Consider the following 17,832-nt stretch of genomic DNA (forward strand, 5'->3'; position numbering starts at 1 on the left):
CTGCAATTGCAACTGCAACTGCAGCGAATGGGGCATTCATATCACTTTAAATGTTTGCTATCAAGTGTAATCAGCAAATTGCAGTTAGAGGCTTAGCTTACAGCTCAAACAGAACATAAATTAAGCAAACGAATTTTAGTTCTAGATGAATCTAGTTGAATGAAACTTTTTAACAGTCAAATCTTGGTCTGCTTGCGATTGCAGTGGCTGCGCTGTTAATGTTAACATTGGAATCTATGTTATGAATCAATAGGCTTAACATAGACAAACAAATTCTAATTATGCAGAGCAAAAGCTAAAATGTCTTTAGCAAATGTTCAAATTTGAAGAACGCAAAATAAATTTGCGTAAAATGCGCAATTGCTTTAAAACTCTCAGCAGAACGACTTAACCTATACCCTATAGCTGCCAAAAAGATATCAAATTCTAACAGCATGGCCTGCACGTACTATATGTATGTATATATATAGAGCCATATAATGAGCTCTCTAGATATTACGAGTATATTATGTAGCATAAAGCGTTTGTATCTGTACATTCCATTTATGATTGCATTTCATCTAGCTGCCATCTCTTTCGCACTCGAGCGTAGCAAGTTTCATTTTCTTTATCAGCTCAGTTATTTCGATAAGATTTGGACTGCAGCAACTGCGTTTGCAGAGAAAGGCAGAGAAAGTATATGAAAGATAGGCAAGAGGATGAAAGGGGAGCGAGGTGTAGCAGAACTTTATTGTGTCATAGCTTTTTATACATATTATAATAGCTATTCCAAATGATATTCCACATGCTATATGCACATGTCGCATAGAAGTGGGGCCATAAAAAAAGTTGAGACTCTCTAAAATAGCTGCGAATATTTTTTTTTTTTTTTTTTTTTTTTGGCTGACATTGAAATTGTTGACAACAAAAACAAAAATAGACAAAAAGCAAAAGAAATAAAAAAAAAATACATGTCAGCGAGAGATACGAACCAAATGCGATTTATACAAACTGTTTTAATATTTGCTTTTGTAAGCAGTTAATGAAATTTATAAAATGATTATACCTATATTATATATAGTTCAGCATTCAAATGTGCCAATCTTGATTAATGATCTAATCTTTGCTTTTTGTATATATTTTTATATACTGAAACTGGAAACTGTTCCTAGTGCCTTAAAATGTTTTTGAAAATTATTGCATTATATCATTATATTATATATTCATAGTGATTGGATGACTTCTCTCCAGGCATCTCTCATTCTCCAAAATTGCAATAATTTCAATTGGGAATTCCTTTGCAGTATACCATGTGTTATTATTAGAAGCCATAAACAAAAGTTTCTAATCAATTAACCTTGAAAGCTTATCACAAAAAAACGTTTTTTTCGGCAAAAAAAAATGTATTGCAACTTTTGCTTTTACTTTTTTTGTTTTTTATTTTTGATATGGACTGTACGAATTGTGTTACTATATATGCATATATATAACTGTATCTGTAGCTGTAGCTGTGCGCTGCGTTTTGTTGACGCACTGTGTATATGTATATCTATAAGTGTGTGTGTGTGTGTGTGCATGAGCTGATAAGCCGCTGTCTCAGTCACAGCGACTGCGACTGCTGCTGCTGCTGCTGCCGTCTTCCAGTATTTACTTTGAACGCGCTTTTAATTGGTTTTTTGTGCTACAATTTTTTTTTTTATTTATACATATTTATATTTTTCCCCCGTTGCGCTTTTTGCAGTCTGCGTTTGAGCTCCGTTCGCTTAGTTTGATTTTAACGCCCCACAGCGAACGTGCATGATTTGCCGTTTAGTGAATTTGAAATTGAATGATTTATAATCGATTACCGAATACATTGTAATTACACAGTATAAAATTGAATTCCGATTATCTGAGTGTATTAGAGTAAATATAGACAAATAGATAAAGCATTTAAGTTATCATTATATGTAAATATATCTGGCGTTAAATATTATGTTGCCTAGCCAAAAGGCGCGAGTGTGCAAAAGACCTTTCTATGCAATTCTCACGTGTGGCGTGTGTAGAAATCGACTGATATTGATATAAGCAATTTATATTTCTGAAAAAATATATTTTTTCGATTATATTAAATTTTTTCTAAAGATAATCATTTTATTTTAATTATTTATTTCTTTTTCTTCTGATCTGTTTTCCTCCCTTAGATAACACTGCCATATTGCAACACTGAAGTAACTGACAACAAACAACGCGAACAACAACCGAAACTACCTCGTTGCTGGCCAGGCACAACAATAAAGCGCACACACTCAACTCACACCACACAGGATAGCAGAAGAATTGCCTTTGATGCATTTCTAATGTAGTTGCAGCCGCCACTTGCTTAGGTAAAATGGAACAACAAATATCCCAGAGTCACTAAAAATCACACAGAATAAGAAGCAGCAGATAAGGAACTGCAAGTAAAGAGAGTGCTCTAATTAACGATCGGTTGTAGCAAAAGTAGCAGCAGTTAGCGAGCGCGTCCCACATTACGTATACGCAACGTGCAGCATGAGCAAGAGTCAAGGCGATGTTGAGGCGCCGCCTGTGGTGGGAGCAGCAGCTGCAGCCAATGGACAACAGAAGCAGTCGAGGCCCAGCAATGGCCACGCCCACCAGCAGCAACAGCAGCAGACGAATGGCAATGGCTACCATCAGAACGGGGGCGGCAGGCGTGACTCGACGCAGGCCTTTACGCCGCTGCTCGCACAGCACAACAGCACGAATGGGGGCGACGGGAGCACCGCCACGCCCACCGCGCCAACGACAATGCTGTACGAGAGCACGCCGAGCAACAACAACGAGTGGAAGGCGTCGGAGGACATCAACAATCTGAAGAACGGGCTGCTGAGCAACAACAATGGCAACGGGCACAGTCTGCGCGAAAAGTATGCGCACGAGCAGGCACCACTGACTGGCGGCTACAAGCTGCCTCCTGGCGGCGGTGCCGGTGGCGGGGCACGCGGCAGTGAGTCCGAAGAATCCGACTTCGATTCGGATCTGAATGGCGGCGGCGATGAGGGCTCCAATTGCGGACTCTTTGGCTGCCGGCCACGATGGGCGCGCCGCTTTGCCTCGACGCACGTGTTCATGGTGGTGTTCCTGCTGGCCTACATACTGCAGGGCATGTACATGACGTACTTCGTCTCCGTGATCACCACCATCGAGAAGCTTTTCCAGATCAAGTCGAAGACAACGGGTTTTCTGCTCAGCGCCAGCGAGATGGGCCAGATCAGCACTGCGATGCTGCTCACCTATTTCGCGGGACGTGGCCACCGACCGCGCTGGATCGCCTGCGGCATGGTATTGTTCTCCATCGCGGCCTTCGCCTGTGCCCTGCCCCACTTCATTTTCGGCGAGCAGCTGATGCAGTCGAGCGTGTTCCTGCAGCCACAGACGCCGGCCGTTAGCGCCGCCTCGTCCCCCCTGTGGAGCAATGCCACAGATCCGAATCTCTGCACGCTGGGCGGGAACGGCACACTGGCTGGCAGCGAATGCAATGAGCAGCGCCAGCTGGAGCAAGCCTCGCACTCCAAGATCACGGTCATCGTGCTCTGCATCTTCTTTGGCAGCCTGCTCAGCTCGGGCATCGGGCAGACGGCTGTGGCCACCCTGGGCATACCCTACATCGATGACAACGTGGGCAGCAAGCAGTCGCCCATGTACATGGCCGTTACTATCGGCATGCGCATCCTGGGCCCCGCCTCCGGCTTCATTGTGGGCAGCTTCTGCACGCGCTGGTATGTGAACTTTGCCAATCCGGGCTTCGATGCCAGCGATCCGCGCTGGATCGGCGCCTGGTGGCTGGGACCCGTTGCCATCGGCAGCCTCATGCTGCTCGCCTCCATTGCCATGTTCTCGTTTCCCAAGCAGCTGACCGGCAAGCAGCAGACGCAGGCAGCTGCCGCCATTGCCGCCGCTGCACCCGAGCCGGAGGAGAAACCCAAGCTGAAGGGTAAGCGAAGCTACGATTGATATAAAACTGTAGTAATGTATGTAATCCTCTGTAGACTTCCCCAAGACTGTGCGCCGCCAGCTGAGCAACGATATACTCATGTTTCGCACAGCCTCGTGCGTCTTTCACCTGCTGCCCATTGCGGGACTTTATACATTTCTGCCCAAGTATCTGGAGACGCAGTTCCGGTTGGCCACCTACGATGCGAACATGATCGCCGCCTTCTGCGGCATCCTCGTCATGGGCATTGGCATCGTCATCTCAGGTCTATTCATATTGAAGCGCAAGCCAACGGCTCGCGGCGTTGCCGCCTGGATCGCCTTCACAGCGCTCGTCTACTCCGCCGGAATGATTATACTCATGTTCATCGGCTGCAGCACCAACGATTTTGCTGGCTACAAGCCGGGCGATGCCAACAGGTGGGAGTAACAGCTCACGATCAGTGAATCTTAGAACAGTGACTCATGATATTCCCTTCCCTTTTGTAGCCCCGCCATGATTGAGCCCGCCTGCAGCGCCGTGCTCAACTGTACCTGTGATAAGGAGAACTTCGCGCCCATTTGCGGCACCGATGGCAAAATGTACATCTCGGCCTGCCATGCCGGCTGCAGCAGCTCCCAGCTGCGTTTCAGCGACAATCGCACACTCTACACCGATTGTGCTTGCATTCCAAATGGTAAACTTTGACATGCGAATCCTTTGCCTGACACCCACTTTAAATTTTTGTCACATTTCAGTTGCTGAGGCAGTCACTGGTTACTGTGATAATAACTGCAAGAACTTCATCTACTTTATAGCGATTTTTGCCATTTGCGTATTTATGCATTCCACCTCTGAGGTGGGCAGCATGCTGCTCGTCATGCGCTGTACACATCCTAAGGGTAAGTCCAAGCTCAGCTGTCAAACATTTTGTTGCCTATCCACCAGGCATAGAATCTCAAATCTCATGAACTTTACTTTACCCAACTAGATAAAGCCATGGCCATGGGCGTCATCCAGTCAGCCATTGGCCTGTTTGGTAATGTTCCTTGCCCGATTATCTATGGCGCTGTGGTGGACTCGGCCTGTCTCATCTGGAAATCGGTTTGTGGCAAACATGGCGCCTGTTCGCTCTACGATGCGGACACCTTCCGGCAATACTTTTTGGGTAAGTTCCGAAGCTCTGCCAAAGGGTAACAGTCACTGCAATTCTCTGTCTACTGCAGGCATTACGGCTGGCATTATGTTTTTGGCGTTCCTCATGGATTTGGTCGTTTGGCGGAAGGCGCATCGCATTGATATTGCGCCGGACCAGCAGGACGGCACAACGAATGCGACAGCTACACGTTTGGATGTTTCCGAGTCCAAGCAACCCATTGCACCGCCACCGGATACGACGGTCTAGGTCGTGCAAATACGAAAAAAAGGAAACAAAAAAACAGAACCCACATCCACACACACACACACACATTGCAAGATTTCCAATAAATGTTTACCTTAATTGTTAATTAGTTATCATTTTGTCTAGTTTTTTAGCCTAGTGCAAGAGTTATGTATTTAGTTAAGCGGTCATGTCTGGACCTCAATTAAAATTATAAATGCGCTCATACATAAAATACGTACGTACATGCTTATAACATACAATTATATATATAAACCAATTATTCATGTAAATCTCAACGTTATAGAAATGTAGAAATTGTCTAACTACATCTGTTTAGAGTTACATCTAATATAATTATATCAGCGACCATAATTTACAAGTAAAACATTTATTATATACATATACACACAATACGAAAATCTATATAAATATATGTATGTTTTTATGTATGTATCAAATTATATTATATATACATTTAATATATAGTTGCAACCTATCTGTGGTAGTTAAATTTTAGTTAAAATTCAAAATAAATGTATAAGTTTGTCATATAAAAGAAGTACGAAAAGAAATTAATGGAAATATAAATTATATCTAAAGTGTAACGATTATTTGGCATTTGAATTTGAGCTTACTGTTAAGCTTATCGATAAGGTACTTATATCGATAGCTCGTGTATGTTGCTCAAGTTAACAGACTGTAAGCTAACAGCTTACTGTCTTAGCATTCAGCTGTTAGGCATAAAAGCTTCGTTCGGTAACAAAACCAGAGAGAAAAAATTCGTATGTAGATTATAAATTGTTTAAAAACTCAAAGTTTGTTATCAAATAGCAGCTGAGCACGAAAGTGAGCGCTACGATATCATTGACATCATGGACGTGCTGAAGCACTTTAAGAAAGGTAAGTTTCAATGTCACCCAAAAATATCAATACGCCGGCTTCGCGTTACCGATATTTTTGAGACAGTTACAAAACGTAGTTTCCCATGACACACATCACAGACCATTCACCTATCTGATCTGCCTTGTGCATGCGTCACCAACAGGTTCGCCCAAGCCTGAGCTGCCCAATGATGGAGTCTTACGGCTCTACCTCATGCGGTTCTGCCCCTACTCACAGCGCGCTTCGTTGGTGCTGGCTGCCAAGCATATTCCACATCACAAGATCTACATTGATCTGACCGAGAAGCCCGAGTGGTACACCGACTTCAGTCCGCTGGGCAAGGTGCCCGCTATTCAGTTAACCGCTGTGCCTGGCCAACCGACTCTTGTGGAATCTCTAGTCATCGCCGAGTATCTCGATGAGCTGTACCCGGTGCGTCAACTGCTACCCGAAGATCCCTTGCAGAAGGCTCAGGATAAAATACTCATTCAGCGCCTGTCACCAGCTATCGATGCCGTGTATCCCGTGTTGTTCACCAAAGATCCACCAGTGGATGCATTGCCTAATTTCGAGAATGCTTTGGATGTGTTCGAGCAGGAGCTGACCCGCCGTGCAACGCCCTACTTTGGTGGCGCCCAAATTGGAATGGTGGACTATATGATCTGGCCTTGGTTCGAACGATTCCCAGCACTCAAGCATGTAGTGCCCGGGGAATATGAACTGGACAGAGCTCGCTATGCTAAACTGCTAGATTGGGTCGATCTAATGGCCAAGGATGAGGCCATCAAGGAAATAGCGCTGGATAGCCAGACCCATGCCCAATTCATGGTCACCCGCCAGGAAGGCCAGCCCAACTATGATATAGCTTTCCCAGTTGCTGCAGAAGAATGAGATTGTACAAAAGAACTTATGGAATAATACAGGCCCAATAATAAATTACTCTTGAAATGTGATTGTATGTGTCTTGGCTGTAATGTGCCTTAATAACATTGATATTCCCTTGTTAAGGAAACCCAATTATAGTCGTGCTCTTCTAGATTAGCTCAAACATATTTATTGCTCCCTTAGACATGGACACAGTTTAGGCATCCTTGACCAACAGATTGTAGTTTGGTTTGCCGGCGCTGCGCGTGCGCAAGAACTCGGCCTGCACCTCGGCTTCCATATAGAAGGCCATCACAGCAGGATCACGTTTCATCCGCTCTCGCCACTCCGTCTGCAACGCAACGATGAGATTTGAGAGCACCAGTTGGCAGACTTAAACACTCACCAGCTTTGGAAAACGTTTTTCGTCATAGTTGTAGTCGTCACCGCGCTGTAGCTGTAGCAACTCTAGTCGCTCACACCAGGGCCAGATCATGTAATCCAATATGCCCGTCTGTTCGCCGCCAAAGAAGAGTGTGCCACGCCTGCTCAGTTCTCGCTCGTATATGTCGAGGCCACTCCAGAAGGGTTCCAGGTCGCCGCCATCAGAGGCCTTGAAGAAGGCGCCGAGAACGGGACCAAAGCGTTCGATGAGCAGCTTCTCCTGCACCTTTTTCAGCGGATCACGTGGGTAGAGCGGACGCAGTGGATACTGCTCGTCCAGGTACTCGCATATGAGCAGCGACTCGGTAAGGACGGGCGGGCCTGGCTCGCGCACTAGCTCCAGCGCTGGAACCTTACCCTCGGGATTCTTTTCGAACAGCCAATCTGGCTTATCTGTGAGGTTTATATAAATGCTGTGATAGGGTATCTGTTTGGCATCTAGCACCAGATGCACGCGCTGGGCAAAGGGGCAGAAGCGCATGGAGTAGAGCCTTAAGATGCCATCCTCGGGCACATCGGGCGTCCCAGAGCCTGCAGATCAGATTTGTTGAGCAACTAGGACCGACTGCGGAGCTGCTTACCTTTTGCCAAGTGTCTGCCGCTGCTCATGATGTGTGCTGCTTGATGCGAGACGCAACTGGTGCTTGGAGCTCACTTAATCAGCACCTTTATAAGGTTTTCAATTGAGGTGCCCTTCGCCGAAAGGTGTGCATTACCGCGGCTGAACTTGGTGGGCTGTGTGTGAACCTTTGGGGGTGCATTGCGGCGTGTGACACACATAAAACCGGTACAGTGAAGCCTGACTAAGTTACTATAACTAGACATGTAGACAATAGTTAAAATATTCCACTCTTTATTTGTATTAACTCAACCCGGATTAAGATTAAATTTGAATTAAACAAAATAAAATGTTTTACATTAACTCCGATAACATTAACAACAAGATAAATCTGTAATTATGGCTCAAGCAAGCATATCGTAGTTGGCATTGCCGGCTTTACGGGTGCGCCAGAACTCCACGTGCTGCTCAGGAGTGACATAGAAGGACTTAACCCACTCATCCTTCAGCATGAGCTCAATCCAGGCATTGAGCTTGGCGAAGCGTTTGACATCAAAGTTATAGCGATCCTCGAGTACAAATTTGATCACAGGCAGACGCTCAAACCAGGGCCAGATCATGTAGTCCACGAAGCCTGGCTTGCTGCCAGAGAAATAGGCCGAGCCACGCTTGCCCAGCTCCTCATCAAATATATCGAAAGCAGTCCAGAGCTCATCAGGCTCTGCATTATGCACAATAATCTTCATAAAGTTGCTGGTCACTGCGCCAAAGCGCTCTACCAAGATCTTGTCCTGGGCACGCTGCAGTGGATCCTTGGGGAGCAATGGATTCTCCGGATACTTCTCATCCAGATATTCCACAATGATGAGCGACTCAATCAGAGATGGCTGATTGCGTTCGCCAACCAAATGGAGTGCCGGCACCTTCAGCAGAGGACTATAGTCCACCAGCCACTCGGGCTTCTCGGTTAGATTAATGTAAATGATGTGGTGAGGCACCTTTTTGGCATTCAGCGCCAAATGAGCCCGCTGGGCATATGGGCAAAAGCGCATTGAATATAGCCGTGGCACACCATCATCAGGCAACGCCGGCCGTGGAGAACCTACAACATTAGCATTTCAATAATGATTAGTCATTCTATAAAAATAAAAATAAAATACCGATAAGAATGTCTCGAAATATTTCTTGATACTTCAAACTTGTTTTTCTCCACAAAACACGCAGACAATGAGTGATAATTCCATCTAATAAGTGACGTACCTTTCGTCAAATGCTTGCCAGCACTCATAATTAATGGTTGAAGTTTGATGCGGCCAAAGAAAGACGTTTTGCAAAAAAAAATTAATTAACTCCTTGTCCAGCAATTGATTCGCTTGCTCACGAATGCTAAAGGCAACTAAATAAGAAAGCGTCTGCTGCTCTTACTTAAATGGCATTGATTGTAAAAATTTTAAGAGTCGAACTTTTGCTCTCAGTTGCCATAGCTGGCATATGTCATATTCCTTTTAGTTAAGGCCGTTCAGGCAAATGCAAAAAGCAAGCGATAGTGAGCGGCAAACAACCGTTCGTTATGAAACTCGTGAGCGTAGCGGCTGCTCTTTGCGCTTAACATCAAACATGGCGCGCTCCAACTGTTACGTTCTTCACATTCCATATTTGCGAACTCTCTCTCTCCCTCACTCAGTCTCTCTTAAATTGTTACGCTGCTCTGTGCTTATTTAAAAACGATTTCTTGTTGTTTATTATGCGAATAAAACGCGTTTGCTACATATTCGATTTTAGTTGTACACCATTTTCGTATTTAAGTATGTAGGTGTATTTGTATTTGTGTTTGTGTTTGTTTTCGCATACACATACGCGCATCCATTTACTTAGTTAAGAATCACGATGATTTGCAAATACATATTTATGTATGTTGCTTTGTATATATGTATATATATATGTATATATATTAATGTTTGTATATTGGGGAAAATTCCGCTTTACAACTTTTAGATTTTAATTGAATTGTCAACTTCTAAGTACACACATTTAGATACATAAGTAGTTTTTTTGTTTTTTGTAATTTTTCAAAAATGTTCGCTTCGGCGGCCCTTCAAAAAAATTAACTTATCCTATTTACAAAATGTTTAAAAACTCTACCCAAAGAAGTGTTTATAAAAATAGAAAAATATATATGCAGCAAAAAACACAAAATATGTGATACATATAAAACATTCGAATGAGTTTAAGCTATTATTATATTAATTCAAAAATAATTGAAAGCTGCTTTTCAGTTTAAAATTGAAAAATCATTCATTGGACTCAAAAGATCTCTATCAATAATTCCATCAAAATTAGTTAGATAATTGTTGTTAAAGTTTTTAGTTCTATCACTAAACAAAAATGTTTGCCTCGAATATTACATTTGATAGAAACGCTTATTTTTGTTTGTAAATTGTTTCAAATGTTTGGGATTCGTTATATTTGCGCCTTTTGCGGTTCGCGAGTGGGGAATAAAGTTTAAAACTACAATAGATTTTAAAATACTACAGAGTTAAAGTATTAATCGTATGTTTTTTGTTTGTTTTTGTTTTGCATCGTTGCCTGACGATTCCGATCCTAAGTTTCGTTTACAGTTTCGTTTTAAGTTGTAGTTTTTTGTTTTAGTTAATTTCAACTCTTTTTTTTTTTTTTTTTTTTTGCTCTATAAAATATGCTGTGTTTGCTGCATTTTGATCACGGTTCTTGCTGTTTCGTATAAATAAATTTTCTTTATAATTTGTTTTTGTTTTTGATTTCTGGAACGACTTGATTTTGTTCAAAAAATTTGCATCTTATTGCTTCTCTCACTCGTGGCCTGACTGCTGGTGGTCTTGTTGTTGCTCTAGTTGTTGTTGTCTTTGGAGTTGTGCTTCTGCCTGGGCTCATGCAGTTGAGCTGTTGGCCAGCCCCGGTGATGCGGTCGTAGCGCCATTTCCCCTGTTGCTAAGGCCTTGTCCTTGTCCCCCACCCAGCCGGCTGGCACTCAAGTACTTTTTATGCACCACAGCTGCTGCTGCCGCTGCTGCGGCTCCTGGCGAGTTGGCGACTGCCGAGCTGACGACTGTGTGCTGCATTTGGCTAACGGAGGCAGAAGAAGAATTGTTGTTGTTGTTGTTGTTGTTGCTGCTGCTGTGAACAGAGTGAACAGAGAGTTCAACAAATGCTCGATTAAGCAGGGCTTTATCACACACACCCCTTCTGTTCGCCATCCTTTTTGCTATTGAACATGGCCAGCTCGATTTCCGTGTGTTGGCTATTCATATGACGCACCCACTCCGCGGGCGTTTCAAAGGAACTGCAACGAAACGAAACGCTATATATTCACATTTGGTTTGGATTGCCATTCGATCTTACGTGGAGCAGAGATCGCAGAGCAGTGTCACATGATCCATGTTGTTCTCCTGTTGCTGTTGTACATGCGAATGAGGGATGGGAAGAGTTAAGGGCTTGTCCAATACACCAATGGATCCAACGGCACTCACCGACACTCTGCGTCGCTTCTTTGGCACATAGGTCTTCAATGCTCTCAGCGCCAGATTGCTATTGGCTGTGGAGCTGCTGCTGCTTCCCGTGCCGCTCACACTGCTGCCCATCACATTGCCCGTTGGCTCGGCGGCATGGGTGCCCAGGTGACGCACAAGCATTTTGGTATCTTCGAACGACTTCTGGCAGATCTCACAAACGAGCAGCTTGAAATTGTTGTAATCACGCAACGTATGCTCCTCGGAATCTTCTTGTGGCGTAGAATTCGCTTCCAGCTTGACAGCATTGATCTTAAAGTCCAGCGGCTGCTTGGGCGACAGCTGCGCCTCCTGGCTCAGCTCGTGGTTGTCGTTTGGCAGCGCTCCTGATTGATTGCCCGTTGACCAATCGGTTGGTTCCTGCTTAATGGTCAGAAAACTATGTGGATGTGGGGGCGTGGCCAGGCGTGGTGCAGTCGTTACTTCATAAGACTTGACCACATGCTCATAGTGCGGGGCATCGTGACCAAAGTATTCGTGGGGTGGAGCTACAAATCGATAGAAATCTGATTATACAAGTATTTTTCTATCAGAGAACCAAAGTTTTACCTCGCTCACAGGATCGCTCGCGGCGCAGACGTCTCTCGTAGACCATGCCCACATCGTCTCTTTCTCGCTCGCACAGCGGCTCCTCCACCAGACGTTCCCGTTCTGCATAGTCCGAACGGCGTAATGTGGAGTCCGCTTGTTCGGTGGCCGGCGCAGCCAGTGGACAGCTGTTGCAGCCGACTTCTGTGCAAATGGACATTTGTGGTGGTGGTGGTGGTGCAGCCACTGTGGTTGTAACTGCTGTCGCTGACTGTGGTAGACTTTCGACTTGGCTCGCTGCTGCATAGCAGCACTTGTCCTCCGGGTCAATGGCCACTTCCTTATTGACAGAGATGCCGCCAGCAATCAGCTTGCTGCTGCTCGCCACGCTGAGCAAACCCGTGTGGCTGGCCATTTTAGGTGACTTCACAATCACCGGACTGTCCTTTGGCATTACGGAAGCACCCAAGCCGCGAAATTGTTGATGCTGCTGTTGATGATGATGATGCTGATGCGGATGCGTATGTGAATGTGGATGCGTATGCAGATGATCCAGCGAGTAACGAGCAGAGCTGCTGCTGCTGCTACTGCTGCTGGGCTTGTTGCTGTACATATCACCGGGAAGCTGTGCGGACGACATGGGCGGTGGTGGCGGAGGCGGCGCCAGTGAAGAACGTGTGCCATTTGAAACATACAAAGCACTGGGCTCACGCTGATGATGCAGGTGGTGTCCAGTGCCGCTGGCACCACTTGAGGTGCTCGTCCGGCAAAGGCCGCGTATCTTCAGGATTTCTCCCCCGCGCAACACTTCATTTAAGATATCATTGGAGACCGTTGCTTCGCCACTGTACATATACTGCACAAGGATTTGTATGGCACGATGACTCAGATCAGGCGGAAGCACTATATAGAGAACGCCATTGGGCGCTGTAATTGGCGCTGTCTCAAACATGGTGGCAAAGAACTGGCTGCAGGAGCTCAAAATAAATTTGTGCGCTGATATGCCCACTGTGGGTATATCTGAATTGATGCCACTGTTGCTATACGAACTGTATAGCATAACGTCGGCAAACTTCTCATTTCTGCGAGTTGATAAAGGAACTTGATTAGCTTAACTACTTTCTCTCAATAAATGTGTACTTACTTGTAGAGCGTCGCTATGGAAGTGTTCAAATAGGACAAATGCGAGTCCCATTTCAGATGATAATTCTCGGCGGCCATTTTCGAGGCCGTTCAGCGTTAGTTGAACGCAACTGTTGTCTACTATTTGTCAAGTACACTAAATAAGAAAAGAAATACAAAATCAATAATAAAATCGATAAGTGGCGCGCAAAAATGAAATAACTAGTGAACGTTGTGCAACACTGCAAATGTGTTGCTATCGAAACGCCTATCGAACTATCAAATTGTATTTGTTTTGATGCACTCTGTGCGAGTTGTTGGGAAAATTTTGTTTATATTTTTTGTTTACAATGTCCACGTGTTCTGAATTTGACAATCGTCTTATAGAACTGGTGCGCTCCAATCCTAGTTTATATGAACGCGAAGTGCGTAAATCACCATATGATTCCAGTAAGAAAAAGAAAACTGAATTGTGGTGCAGCATCGCAACATCCTTAAAAACTGATGGTTAGTGAGTGTTCTATGTAATGTTTATGAGATTATATATTAAAACATTTTCATATTGTTAGTTAACACCTGCATAGGACGATGGAATTTCCTTCGCGAAAAGTTTCGCAGAGAACTGCTGAAGGATCACTCCGATTGGGACTTTTTGCCAAAGCTACAGTTCATTGCACAACACAAACACCACAGCAGCAGCAACAACGGCCATCACAGTGGTGAACGACAAGTTGTTAATATAACGGCACCTCTAACTGCTAATTGGCATTCGCAAGGCACCGAGGAGCTCATCGAAAACGATGAAGATGCGCTGCAGGAGGCAATGGACGAACAGCATGCAACCACAGTTAATGTGCAACCACCGCTAGCACCACCACCACTACCGCCGGACACATCGTTCAGTGACGGCGCCATGAAACGCATTGAGGCTCTGCTGCAGGGCTTGGGCGCCAATCGTAGTAAGGCTGAGAAAAAGATTTTGGCCTATTTATGCAAATGCAATCTCCGTGCTCTCAACGACGAGCAAATCGATGATATATTTATTTAAATAAGTCTTGAGTATATAAGTCAAATTGTAAGTATTTTATTTCACTTAGGTGTTGGGCGCAAAAATCGAAGTCGCAAAGCAACTCCAACTATGACGCAGTTAGTTGAAACGTTTCGTCTCACTGCTGGTCAAAGAGTGCGCGCGCAAGCAATAACATGTCCAATAACCATGTCTGGCTGGTTTAGGTGGGTGGGTTGGTGTTTGGGTGTGTGAGTAGACGACGCCAAACAAGCATTTAGTTTATTAATTTCGATGACACTGTCCTGCATGGTTACACTTAAGGGCAACGCAGTGCACCAGGCCCACCCCAATCCCTCACAACACCCGACTAACTGCCGCTCTATCAGCTAATATGAACCACTAATACTTCATGCATCATGCCCGTCGTCGCCCACCTTTCTAAAGTTGATGTGTGTGTAGTAGCTGTAGCGCATTAACACCACATTATCGATTGATTTGGGCAAAGGCACGCACAAAAATCGATAAGCATGCAAAGCCAATGCAAAGTAATGTATATATATATATAAATATAGTTCCATTACTTAAATACTGTTCAATACTGTTAATTACTGCAAAATTATACACTCTTTTATTCATTGCTAATAAAGGATTTCTGTTTAAAAATACGCGCCTAAATTTCAATGTGTATGTGTGCGTTCGGGTGAGTATATTTAATATGTGTATATGATTCATGTATGATTCACCTTATTCTTTCCTTTTGTTCCGATTACTTGTAACGGTCAAAACAAATTTACAGTTATTTTCTGATTAGCTTCGGATCTTATTTGTTATTGTTACTCCTCTTTTACAACATTAATGGTAGGCACACGCACAAACACGGCGACGTTATATGTTGCGCAGCGCGTCTAAAGCTCTCGCTTGTCAGCGTACTAATGGCCAGAGAATAGGACTTTAAGTTTAGTCCTGGCCGGACGCACACACACTCACTCAAAGCGTCAGACAAAAGACCGAAGAGAGCAACAGCGAGAGAACGTGAGCATAAGATAGCGCGCCGTGCACTCACGTGCGCATTGTTATTGTTGTGGTTGGTTTGAAGTAACACACACACACTCACACACACAAACACTAATATAGAAGGCGCGTAAATTGATTTTTCTTATCGATTTGTTGTCTTAGTAGCTGCTTTTTTTCAAATTGGCTGCGGCTGCGCTTCGGCTTCAATTATGGGAACTTCTTGTGCGAGCTTCTTAATGATCTCCTCCTTTTCCAGCTGCATTTGTGTAGCCGTTGAGGTATCCTGTTTAAATAGCTCGCGCAGAAGCATTGTGGCATAAACAGCTGTTGGCAAAGTAAACTCCAACAGCAGAGCCGTATAGCAGTTCTCTGACTCAGGGGGCTCAGGTGTAATCTCAATGTTTTTCAACTGCTCCCAGTCAGAGGCTATCAGTGTGTCCTCGTATGTGCTGTACCGACGAAAACTCCATTTCAAGTCGTCCGTTTTTATAAGCAGTTTTCGATAGGCACCACCAAGCGCATAGGTTTTCTCCTTGTGTCGTAATTGCTCTGACGTTAACCCTACCTCCGCGAGCATCTCGTCATACCAAGCACCACACTCATTGCTCGGATATGTTATATCGTAACCAGGCAGTGGGAGTACAACATCTGATAATTTATATTTGCCTCCGGCTATGTCCTCATCTGTAAGTGGCCGAACTTTACGTTTGAAGATCGACTCCTCTTCCAGCGGATTGTCACCTTCACCTTCCAACACATCCTCCATGATTTCGTCGGTTTCAGCTGGAGGCACAGACTCCTCTGGAGCTTTAACCTGCTGATCATTCTCTTCCTCGACGTAAACCAAGTCTCCAGGAATCAGCTTTAATCCAAACTCTTTGATACGTCGCGAAGCGATGCGATTGAAGATAAGACTCTGATAAGCATGAGGGTATAGGAGTAGCATATTACGTGGAATGCGACGCAGAGCTGCAGCGTAATCATTCTCGCCATATGTGGCCAAGCCGTCCAAGAGTTTCTTTTCAATAAACTTATTTCCATGGAACTTGGCTGCAGCCGCAGCTGAATCCCGATTCTCCCACCAAGCTTCACGTATAGCGCGCATAAACTCCACGTCATTGTCGCGTGGCTTTAATATCAACTCACAGGCCAGTTTGTAGTCGCGTTTGAGCAACGCCACGCCCACCTCATGAGTGGGTACAGTGGCGCTATTGCCGAACCGCTGCAGGCCATAATAGTTGATAAATCCACGCTCTTTTAGCGACTCCAATGCCTGCTCGATGTGCTCTCGAGGATGTGTAATGTGGCGCAGTGCAATACGGAAGCGATTGCCCTTAAGATCGCCCAACTTCAACGTTTCAGGCCGGAAGGAAAAGTTACCAATGTGAACATTGCCTATGCCTCGCGCAGCATTCGCGATGGCCTCGGGAGTACGGCGTTTAATGCAAAAGCGTTGCGTGGTTTTTGCGCGTTTATCTTTGGTGCCACAATAATTCACCTGCGATGGATGCAGACTGTTGATAAATATGTGGAAATTATCTGATATTGATCTGAAACGCACTTAGAATAATATGTCGGAACTCACTTCAAGCGATTTGCTATTGTTGAAGCCACCTCACTCGTATCCATATTGACTTTGTGCACCAGAAAGCTAACAAAGTCATGTGGAAAATTCCAGCGGCTATCAGCTACAGGTAAAATACGAAAAAGTTAAGATTTGATTAATGCCTTGGAGAAATAACTTACAGCGGCCTGGCTTGGGCTTTGCTATGCGTATTATTTTCTGCTCTTCCACCTGTTGATCTGCCGACTGGTCAATTGTTTTTGATACCAATTTGTTCCTGTAGAGCTGTTTCACAAGATGATGGATTAGAGTACGTTCCTCCTTAGTGAGGCTGCTAACGTTTATATCCACTTTCTGTTCACTCTTATTATCATATTTGAGTGTGGACAAGTCGGATATTTGCTGCCACACTTCTTTGTCAATGATTGGGGCCAGCTTATCGCGCCATTCGTCCAAAACAGTAGGATCCACGGCTGCAAATAATAAGCAGTTAAAGTTTTAAATTAATTCTCCTTAACCGTAGCTACAAACCTTCAATTTCCGCTTTTGGCACGTTTAAATCATTCAGCTGTAGCACGTGTCCGTCAGTGTCGATTTCGTTCACATGGAAATCGGAGAAACGAGATTTCAGAATGCCCGTAAAGCCTGCAATATCTGCATTTGTGAATTCCGTAATGCCCACCTGAGTCTCAAGCAGTGTGCACTTCTGCTGTGGTACTCTGCAAGGAAAGCCGGTGAGTTCTTTGAAATCTTAGAAATATAAAACTTCACCTGTTGACTGATTGTGATTGGCCATTGTTATGTTTTGAGTGCTCTTTCTTTTGTCCACGCCAATTTTGCTTGTTATACGGTTTGGATTGGAAATTCCGACGTCCTCGTCCTCGTCCTCGTCCACGTTCTTTACCCATTTTTAATTTGTACAAACGTTTCTTGGTGCTCTTATTCTTTGACAATATCGATAAATGCTCATACCCGCGTTTCGA

The 17,832-nt window shown here is 44.5% G+C and overlaps 7 protein-coding genes across 24 annotated transcripts in view; 3 read left to right on the forward strand and 4 right to left on the reverse strand.

Moving 5' to 3' along the window:
- Oatp74D (Organic anion transporting polypeptide 74D) overlaps positions 1-5,442 on the forward strand; it is a 30,824-nt gene extending 25,382 nt beyond the window's left edge. For 12 of the 15 annotated variants that reach the window (XM_089467167.1, XM_089467163.1, XM_089467161.1 and 9 more), the window contains 6 exons: positions 2,163-3,955; positions 4,011-4,374; positions 4,444-4,631; positions 4,693-4,836; positions 4,926-5,102; positions 5,161-5,442. In XM_089467167.1, the coding sequence (XP_089323293.1) occupies positions 2,512-3,955; positions 4,011-4,374; positions 4,444-4,631; positions 4,693-4,836; positions 4,926-5,102; positions 5,161-5,339 (2,496 nt within the window). In that variant the 5' untranslated portion in view covers positions 2,163-2,511 and the 3' untranslated portion in view covers positions 5,340-5,442. Of the gene's footprint in view, positions 1-1,675; positions 1,929-2,162; positions 3,956-4,010; positions 4,375-4,443; positions 4,632-4,692; positions 4,837-4,925; positions 5,103-5,160 lie in introns of those variants that run through there. The other 3 variants (XM_089467169.1, XM_089467171.1, XM_089467172.1) reach the window with 3 other exon arrangements.
- Positions 5,443-6,028: 586 nt separating this feature from the next.
- Positions 6,029-7,153, forward strand: GstO2 (Glutathione S transferase O2). Its single transcript, XM_018006757.2, has 2 exons — positions 6,029-6,218; positions 6,364-7,153. Exons 1-2 carry the CDS (start codon positions 6,191-6,193, stop codon positions 7,089-7,091), a joined length of 756 nt encoding a protein of 251 aa, XP_017862246.1. The 5' UTR covers positions 6,029-6,190; the 3' UTR covers positions 7,092-7,153.
- Positions 7,154-7,231: 78 nt separating this feature from the next.
- se (sepia) lies at positions 7,232-8,194 on the reverse strand. Its single transcript, XM_018006758.2, has 3 exons — positions 8,090-8,194; positions 7,471-8,039; positions 7,232-7,416 (listed from the first exon to the last, which is right to left on the reverse strand). Exons 1-3 carry the CDS (start codon positions 8,115-8,117, stop codon positions 7,282-7,284), a joined length of 732 nt encoding a protein of 243 aa, XP_017862247.1. The 5' UTR covers positions 8,118-8,194; the 3' UTR covers positions 7,232-7,281.
- Positions 8,195-8,344: 150 nt separating this feature from the next.
- Positions 8,345-9,568, reverse strand: GstO3 (Glutathione S transferase O3). Its single transcript, XM_018006760.2, has 2 exons — positions 9,328-9,568; positions 8,345-9,169 (listed from the first exon to the last, which is right to left on the reverse strand). The coding sequence occupies exons 1-2, from the start codon at positions 9,353-9,355 to the stop codon at positions 8,472-8,474; spliced, it is 726 nt and encodes a 241-aa protein (XP_017862249.1). The 5' UTR covers positions 9,356-9,568; the 3' UTR covers positions 8,345-8,471.
- Positions 9,569-9,781: 213 nt separating this feature from the next.
- LOC108613349 (uncharacterized) lies at positions 9,782-15,156 on the reverse strand. Of its 4 annotated transcripts, XM_089467179.1 has the most exons (7): positions 15,015-15,156; positions 13,285-13,419; positions 12,162-13,222; positions 11,574-12,100; positions 11,446-11,498; positions 11,285-11,386; positions 9,782-11,220 (listed from the first exon to the last, which is right to left on the reverse strand). In XM_089467179.1, the coding sequence occupies exons 2-7, from the start codon at positions 13,359-13,361 to the stop codon at positions 10,974-10,976; spliced, it is 2,067 nt and encodes a 688-aa protein (XP_089323305.1). In that variant the 5' UTR covers positions 13,362-13,419; positions 15,015-15,156; the 3' UTR covers positions 9,782-10,973. The 4 variants fall into 4 exon arrangements, with proteins under 4 accessions (XP_089323305.1, XP_089323304.1, XP_089323303.1 ...); XM_089467178.1 differs by having other exon boundaries at positions 9,782-11,217; positions 11,446-12,100; XM_089467177.1 differs by having other exon boundaries at positions 11,446-12,100.
- On the forward strand, positions 13,526-14,335 carry LOC108613362 (uncharacterized). Its single transcript, XM_018006763.2, has 2 exons — positions 13,526-13,769; positions 13,832-14,335. Exons 1-2 carry the CDS (start codon positions 13,613-13,615, stop codon positions 14,308-14,310), a joined length of 636 nt encoding a protein of 211 aa, XP_017862252.1. The 5' UTR covers positions 13,526-13,612; the 3' UTR covers positions 14,311-14,335.
- Positions 14,877-17,830, reverse strand: Pus7 (pseudouridine synthase 7). The gene is made up of 5 exons (XM_018006751.2): positions 17,621-17,830; positions 17,381-17,568; positions 17,032-17,322; positions 16,871-16,973; positions 14,877-16,799 (listed from the first exon to the last, which is right to left on the reverse strand). Exons 1-5 carry the CDS (start codon positions 17,755-17,757, stop codon positions 15,461-15,463), a joined length of 2,058 nt encoding a protein of 685 aa, XP_017862240.1. The 5' UTR covers positions 17,758-17,830; the 3' UTR covers positions 14,877-15,460.
- Between the last annotated feature and the right edge of the window lie 2 nt (positions 17,831-17,832).

The sequence above is a fragment of the Drosophila arizonae genome, chromosome 4 (assembly GCF_054131065.1).
Source record: "Drosophila arizonae isolate 15081-1271.41 chromosome 4, UAZ_ARI_1.0, whole genome shotgun sequence".
NCBI classification, from domain to species: Eukaryota; Metazoa; Arthropoda; class Insecta; order Diptera; family Drosophilidae; genus Drosophila; species Drosophila arizonae.